Source organism: Octopus bimaculoides, chromosome 1 (assembly GCF_001194135.2).
Source record: "Octopus bimaculoides isolate UCB-OBI-ISO-001 chromosome 1, ASM119413v2, whole genome shotgun sequence".
Lineage (NCBI taxonomy): Eukaryota > Metazoa > Mollusca > Cephalopoda > Octopoda > Octopodidae > Octopus > Octopus bimaculoides.
In genome coordinates, this window is record NC_068981.1 from 24,931,827 (window position 1) to 24,940,362 (window position 8,536).

An 8,536-nucleotide genomic window follows, 5' to 3' on the forward strand; every position below is an offset into this window, starting at 1 on the left:
ATACATATATATATATATATACCTATATATATATATGCCTATATATGTATGAGTATGTGTGTGTGTGCATACACAGATACTTAGTTGTTCATTATCATAAACTCCGGCGCTTTACTTTGGAAAGAAAACTCAAATAGTTAAGGCATGAAGAAATTCGCTAGATAACATAAACTGAAGTCTATTTACCATCGTTAATTTTTACTGTAGTGTTTGTTCTCTTTGAAATAGAAATCAAAATGAGGGCAGTACGGCCTGTAAGTCAGTATTGCACTAAGATATTTTACTCGTTTCTGAATATGATTTGTTTCTAAATGATATCGAATCTCCTTGAGTTGCCCATTATATAACCTTGAAAAATCCTCTTATGTTAATCTTATTCATAAAACAGGAAAATATATTTGATTTAAAAATATCAACGAGTGGAACTCTAAATTATACGGAAGAGCTTTCATCCGGCTGTATGGTGAGTGAAGACTACGTGTAACACTTTTTAATAATTTATAGAATTTCACTACTATCCTGACCCAGTCTCGTAGGTGTTATTGTAGGTGTTACTTCAATGATACATAGTCATATCAGCTGCGATATATGCTCTGTCGCCTGCTTTCTCTAATTTTAGCATAACATTATACATTTTTGTCCAGTCACTGTTGTGCAGAGAGAAATCCACTTTAAGCGTACTTCAGTTCTAATTGTATCATAAGTGTACACATCTGTCATAACAAAATTTCCTTTCTTTTGGGCTGGAATAAACAACGATGATAATTTCAAATATTTTATGCTCTTTATAAGTTTTACTATGTTACATAGTTTTGACAGAATTTTTTCTGTCTCTCAGAACAATCTCTCCAAGTGATTCAGAGTAACTACACAATTAGAATAAAATAACTTATATCGTCGCAGGTTCAAGTATTAATATACCTTGTATTGTGATCACGAAATTCGCATCATTATTTGATTAACAAACATACAAAGAGTACGAAGGAATATGGCCGACGTAACTGCAAAATTGAGTTATACCCAAAAAGGTGTAACAAGCAATTGTTCAGTACCGGAGATTATATATATTTCATATCAAAATTCCACCCCAATGCCCCAGCCACTGAATAATTTCCTCGTTCATGGGGTACATGCAGAAAAGCTAGGATCTAAGCTATAACTTTGTGCATTCTTCATCGATGTTAATTTTCGTTATCGGAGAATATGTTTTATTTGGATTCTCATTGCTTTGTGTGCACACCAGGAATTATTACATCTGTCAGCACGTTTTCTGCCACAAGGTTTGTCCATAGTTTTTAGCTAATTTGGAGGTATTAAATTCAAATCTGACATCAGATTTTGTCTACCACATCAGATATTTGAGATATAAATTTTTTTAATTTGGCTAGAAAAGCTATTTAATGTTCATAATATAACAAGTCAAAACACGAAGTTGTGGGAGTAATTACACATTAGCATTTAATTAAGTTTGGTGATAAGAAAATATGACTACAAAATCTCTATTCATTGTGGTCATTCATTTTGATCATGTTATTACAAAAAGAACTTCCTCTTTTTTTTTGACGATTTCGTGCACAACGTCTGGAAAATCTCTCATCCAGCTCCAGTGGTAATTTGCCGTTATGTTTGAATCCCATCGACCTTGGTAGCGTTCTTCCATTTCTTTTACGTCTTGATAAAAGGGTTCACCTTGTTCTTCCCTAAAATCACTCAGGTACTCTGGAACTCACTCAAGTGCAATTTAATGTCCATTTTCCATCGAAGTGCTCTTTTTTCATACAGTGATTCTTTGTAGCTCTACTCTCCCTGTAACACAGGAAGCAAGGGTTCTTTGTATAAACTCCTTCCTGGCCCAGTAGCAGGTTTACAACTTTCAGATCGACACAAATTGCCCTTCCATGGATATGATATTGCAACCTCTCCAGAATTCTCTTGATGTTGGCATACTACTCTTTCATTTTTATAGAATGTCTTATTGGAATTGAGCCATACAAATTCCGTTGTGGAGTAAAACAATTTTCAATCTGGTTTTAGAGGTGTAAAGAAATCGCTATTCACGTAAATCATATGCCGGTACTCCCATATTGATAAGAATCCCTTCAACATCATTGCAATAAACATATTGACCATCTGAAAGGAAGTACGTCCATAGTTCTGCTTCTCTGTTACGATAAATGGAGACACAAGTGCCAGGTTTCAGCAGTCTTTTGTCTTGCTAGCCTGGAAGCCAACAATTCGACAGACTGCTTTGGCAAATACAAATTCCTGACCAGATAATTCAATTCAGGTTGACTAAACAGGGAAACATTATCACAGTCTGAATCAGATGGCATAAGCTGTTCATCCTCATCACTAGCAGGTGAAGTGAAGGCTTCATCATCAATCTGTGACATCTCAATAAATAAAAACACAGATACTTCCTTGGGGTGTGCAACCGGTCGACGGGCAGATGGTATATCTGGGTATTGCAATTTTCGTTTGGCTTTTTTATTGATCTCTTTGCATTCTTTCTTTCAGACCATCATCGCAAAGTTTCAACACACCTTTTTCAAATTTTGTCGGGTGGCCAGGTTTTGTCCTAAGCTCCAAGTGTTACTTTGAAGTACGTAACATACATCTTCATGACACAGCCACTAATGGAAGCAAAGGAACTTTGGTAAAATCCAGTGACTCCTTCACCAGGTTGGATAGATAAGGGACTATCGTATCAGATCATTACGCAAGGGAAATTTAAAGGCTGAATAAATATAGGAGGCAGGGAAATGGTTGTGGCAGGGGGAGGTAGGTGGCTGGATGGGAGTATGTGGAGTATCAGAGAAAGGGAAGGGAAAAGCGGTGAGAGAGTCATATCAAGATGATGGAGGGGTGAATGAACAGGGTACTGAGTGAGTTATTATTTGTGGTCGATGTGAAGAATTGGGAGACAAGTGGGAGGGGTAGTATGCAGTATTCTAAAGGTTTTCAATACTCCTAGATTATGAAGAAATGTTAATACTTTAGTGTAGTACTCAATATAATCAATGGAAGTTTTGATAGCGAGAGAAAAGTGGGGAGTGATTATTTTGTGAAAGAAAGGATCGATCATATTCTAGTAGGGTGTCAAAAGAGGAATTTCAGGAATGAAGATGAGTCGGCGGTGAAGAGTCAGTTGTTTTGGTTGAAGAGGCAAAGAGGTGATGGCGGAATGGAATTCTAAGAATGAAGATAGGGATAGCTGTAAGGATGGGATGTGCTGGGCAGGAGAAAATTAGCAAAAGTAATATTAAGAAGGAATAAATGATGAGTTTCAGAAAGTGAGAACGTTTATTTATAAGTGGCTTGCTGGCCACCTGTTCCGCCTTACAAGGGTATATTTACCCTATCTTCTAGGCTGTTTTCGCAGCTATTCTACTGCGTTCGAATTTTCTTTAATTTCTGGCATGTATGTATGTATGTATGTATGTATGTATATAGATGAATATTTTAGGTGTCAAATTGATAAGATAAAAGATGGAGAGTTGTACATTCACAAAGTTTGTTTATTGCTGTGATATATACAACATATTCTCTTTAAAACATTGACCGACACCTGATTCTACTGTATAGATGTCCTAGTATATCGTATCCAGTAGCATGCTGTTGGTTTTGTTGAATTACGATTTCACCCAGATTAAACGAATGCATGCAGGATGTTACTATTAGGAGTTGTTGAAGAGAACTGAAGTATAAGAAATGTGATAGTCATATTCTGTGTCTGTTTTAGGTGGTGTATATGTGTGTTTAGCAAAGCTGGTTGAGAAATACGATGAGACTATAAAGTCCGTTATAATTTAAGCCTTGAGTGAACCGAATGCTTAGACGGAATATCATGAGAGAACATACAAGTGAGGGAAGTGGAAACTTGACCAAACCATGTTTTGCCCAGAGGCCGCAAACAATATGGACCGATAGAAATTCTAGGACAAATAGATACAAAAATGATTAGTATTGCAATTTGTCGCTCTTTGGTAATTCAAGTGTGTGTGTGTGTGTTTGTATGCATGCGTATGTACACGCATATTGATAGATAGACAGACAAGTGTCTGTGATAATTATCGCGTTATCTGTCTGTTAGCTGTAGCTGGAATGGTCCTTTGTAGGGTAATACTGGACAGATTGCTTCTGCACATTGCTGATGAGGTTCTACCAGAATCGCAGTCTGAGTTTTGGGATAGTAGGAGTACTATGGATATGATGTTTTCAGCTTGACAGTTGCAAGAAAAGTGCATCGAACAGGATATTGACTTAAATCAGGTTTTCATTGATCTAACGAAAGCGTTTGATTCCATCAATAGAGTTGCAATTTGGAAGATCCTGAAAAAGCTAGGATGCCCTGAAAATTTCGTGGGAACGCTCAGACAGTTTCATAACAAGATGAAAGTCAGAGTTAATGTCGGAGAAACCTTATCAGATCCAATTTCTGTAGAAAATGATGTAAGACGGGGTGATATTCCTGCTCCTACATTGTTTACTATGTATTTTGCAATAGTCTTTCAATTAGCTTTTGAAGATTGCATTGAACGGGAAAACTGTTCAAGCTGAAAAGGCTATGCCAAAACGAAAGTTTTGCATTCTTACCTCATTGAGTTCCTGTATGCAGATGATTGTGACCTGTTGGCACATTTCCGGAAAGATATGCAGCACGTACTGAATGCGATTTCTGCAGCATGTGCATCAATTGGGTCTAACGATCAACCTGAAAAAAAAAAACCGTTATAATGTTTCAGCCTGTTTCCTCTAAGATGTATGTGGAACCTTTTATAACTGTGAATAGTCAAAGGTTGGAGACTGTGTCTAGATTTATTTATTTAGGTACTACCTTGAATACTGCTGGCCTTGATGATGAAATTTCATACAGAATCAGCAGGGCTAGTAGTGCTTTTGGTAGGCTTGATGGGCGTCTGTGGAAACAACATATCTTCGCAAATTAAAGTTAAGGTATATAACACATGCGTCCTCCCATCTTTGCTATATGGAAGTGAGGCATGGTTTATTAACCCTAGGTATGTAAGGCAGCTGGAACAATACTATCAATATTGTCTGAGAAAAATTTTGGGGATAAACTGGAAATTGACCATTAGTAATGTACAGTTACTCGAGAGGGGTGGTAGTCGAAGTATAGAGTCAATGAATCCGCAAAGACGTTTGAGGTAGTGGGGACATCTAGTAAGGATGAGTGATGAGAAAATGTCCAAGCAACTATTGCATGATGAGCTAGAAGAGGCAGGAGACCAGCGCATTTGCCTAAACTAAGGTTTAAGGGTTGCCTTAAAAATGCTCTAACCCAGACAGGAATTGCAGTTGGTGATTGGAAGAGAGAGGCACAAGACCAAGATGGATGGAGGAAGACAGTGCATAATGGTTGTTTGGGGTTTGAGAGGGAGGGGGTGAAGTATGAGAGAATTAGGAGGGGACTTATAAGGGAAGAACCTGTGGAGGGCGAAGAAGTGTTGCTTTTTGTGTGGGTGTGGTTTGTGGGAGGAGGCGTTTATCCGTGCAGACCTGATCAGCCATCAAAAATCTCATTGGTATCGACCAATGAAAAACAGTGATGTGGCTATTTCAATTCGCAACAGAACATGTGTAAAATGTGGAAGGATGTGCCTCTCAGTTGGAGGTCTGAAAAGACATGTTAAGGGAGTGCATACGGTGGCGCCTGTTTCTCCTGCCAACCACCACGGGTGTGCAGTATGTAATAAAACGTGTAAAACTTTGACTGGGCTTTAAAGTTATTTAAGGCATTTAAGCAAGTCAATAGTGAATCATTTCAGTAAGTCTTTTTGTCAGTGGCTTTTCTCGTGCAACGAGGGTGCAACTATGATACACACACACACACACACACACACACAGACACACACACATACATACATATATATATATATATATATATATATATATATATATATATATATATATATATACATATATATATATATACATACACGTATATATATATATATATATATATATATATATACATATATATTTGGTTAATGAGAGAGGAAAGATGGAAGCTACAAGGATTTTTATTGATCACTACAATTCTTTCGACCCATCTAGCATCGATCCCTCACGGCTGGGACACTTAACAACTGGTTAAGGAGTAGATGTGTCTTTTCGGTTGATAATTAACTCGTTAAAATATCAGTTCCGCAATGTATCTTCTCAGTTCGTGTGAAGAAAAACTGTAAATTAAAGAATAAAACTTCCTTTATATGGAAGATCACTAATAAAATAACAAATGCAAAAGCGAAAGAAATACGCAGTACAGCGAAATATATATATATATATACGAGTGAGTACCCAAAAGAAACCGGAATCTTGCAATATTATTTTATTCTCTTAGTTTTACATCTTTACACTTTTATCGCCCTCAAAATATTCTTCAATTGAAGCAATGCATCAGTCCAGGTGCGTTTTCTATTATTGGAAGCAATCCTGGAACTCTTGCAAAGTGATGCCTGTTAGCCCCTCCGTCGTTTCTTTTTTTCATTTCTTCCACATCTGCAAATTCCGTAGCATCAGCTTTCGTCACAAATATTGACCTTCGTAAAATGTTCCGGACCATCTTCCAACTGTTCTTTCTGTCGAGATCTTTTGATGTTCCGTGATGCGTTTGATCTTCCGTGAGGAAGTGAGGCACAAATTTCGCTACAACACTTTTCATTCGCAATTCCTCTCTCAAAATTCGTTGGCAGGAGCTCCAGGCCATACCAGTCATATTAAAAAGTCCGTCAGTTGTTTGGTGACAGTCCTCCAAGATCAGTTTATGAATTTTCATGATGTTTGCAAATAGTTAAGGAGCAATATGCAGAATTACACCAAATAATATGAACTAAAGCCCTCGTCATTTTTACTTATTATTTGTTCTGTTTGAAATAAAGCAAGATGAGAGCTGTAAGATTGTAAGTCAGTAATAAGGTTGTAAGACAGCAATATATTTTACTCGTTTCTTAATATGATTTGTATGTAAATGATGTCGACAGTCTTTAATTTGCTCATTATATTTTCGAGTGTGGAGGCGCAATGGCCCAGTGGTTAGGGCAGCGGAATCGCGGTCGTAGGATCGCGGTTTCGATACCCAGACCGGGCGTTGTGAGTGTTTATTGAGCGAAGACACCTAAAGCTCCACGCGGCACGGGCAGGGGGTGGTGGCGAACCCTACTGTACTCTTTCACCACAACTTTCTCTCACTTTTACTTCCTGTTTCTGTTGTGCCTGTAATTCAAAAGGTCAGCCTTGTCACTCTCTGTGTCACGCTGAATCTCGTTAAGGGTACACGTGTCTGTGGAGTGCTCAGCCACTTGCACGTTAGTTTCTCGAGCAGGCTGTTCCGTTGATCGGATCAACTGGAACCCTCGTCGTCGTAAGCGACGGAGTGCCAACAAAAAATATTTTCGAGTTGCAATTAAATTACATTTCTTTATTTCAATAGTTTGTAAAATTTTACCTTCTCTTTACTAGTTATGTGATTTCCGCACGTTGTTATTCATAAAATAATGAAAAAATATTTGATTTAAAATTAACTTGCAGAATTTTAAACTATACGGAAGAGTTTATATCCGGCAACTGCTGATCCAACCTTTGTGTAAGAGTTCTTAATTATTTATAGAATTTCACAGCTACTATGACCCACTTCAGTGTTATTGTAGTTATCAGATCAACTTTAGAATTAGAATAAATAAAACTATATAGTTGCTTGTTTATAGGTTAATATACATTCTACTAGAATGATGAAATTTATACATCGCTACTTGATTAATTTTACCAGTAAGACGTAATATACTTCGATGTAACTGTATAAAATTAAATAAACCCCAAATAGTTGTAGTATACAATTGTTCTCTGCTTGGGTTTATAATTATTTAATGTTATATTTAGAAATTTTTTTTCCTAATTCCTGGTGTGCATGCACAAAAGCTAGAATCTAAGTAGTAACTTAAACGATTCTTAGCACGTTCATGTTAATTCGAACGTGAATATTTTATCGCTGTTAATTTTTGTTACCGGAGAATATGTTTGTATTTGTATAAAATTAAATAAAACCCAAATAGTTGTAACATACAATTGTACTCTACTTAGGTTTATAATTATTTAATATTATATTTAGAAAACTTTTTTCCTAATTTCTGGTGTGCATGCACAAAGGCTAGAATCTAAGTAGTAACTTAAACGATTCTTAGCACGTTCATGTTAATTCGAACGTGAATATTTTATCGCTGTTAATTTTTGTTATCGGAGAATATGTTTGTATTTGGAATTTCACTGGTCTGTGTGTATCCCATGAACTCGTACCTGTTTGACAGATTTCTGCACGTGTCAGCAAATAAATTATTTGCTGATTCCTTATAAACAAGAATTCGCGCAGTTGACATTTTTATTGTCTAAAGCAGTGATTCCCAACCGATTTTTGCGCAGGCCCCAACCGAATCATTTCTAAAATTCTGATGCCCCTCCTTGTGATATTTAATTTTTTTAATTCAAAATTTGGTTAATGTTTACAATATTATCCGGAAAC

The 8,536-nt window shown here is 36.7% G+C and overlaps 1 protein-coding gene across 1 annotated transcript in view; it reads left to right on the forward strand.

Moving 5' to 3' along the window:
* The first annotated feature begins 236 nt into the window (after positions 1-236).
* The window catches only part of LOC106881115 (interleukin 17-like protein), a 30,014-nt gene continuing 21,714 nt past the window's right edge, over positions 237-8,536 (forward strand). The window contains exons 1-2 of the mRNA XM_014931356.1: positions 237-254; positions 389-463. Of these exons, the coding sequence (XP_014786842.1) occupies positions 237-254; positions 389-463 (93 nt within the window). The remainder of the gene's footprint in view (positions 255-388; positions 464-8,536) is intronic.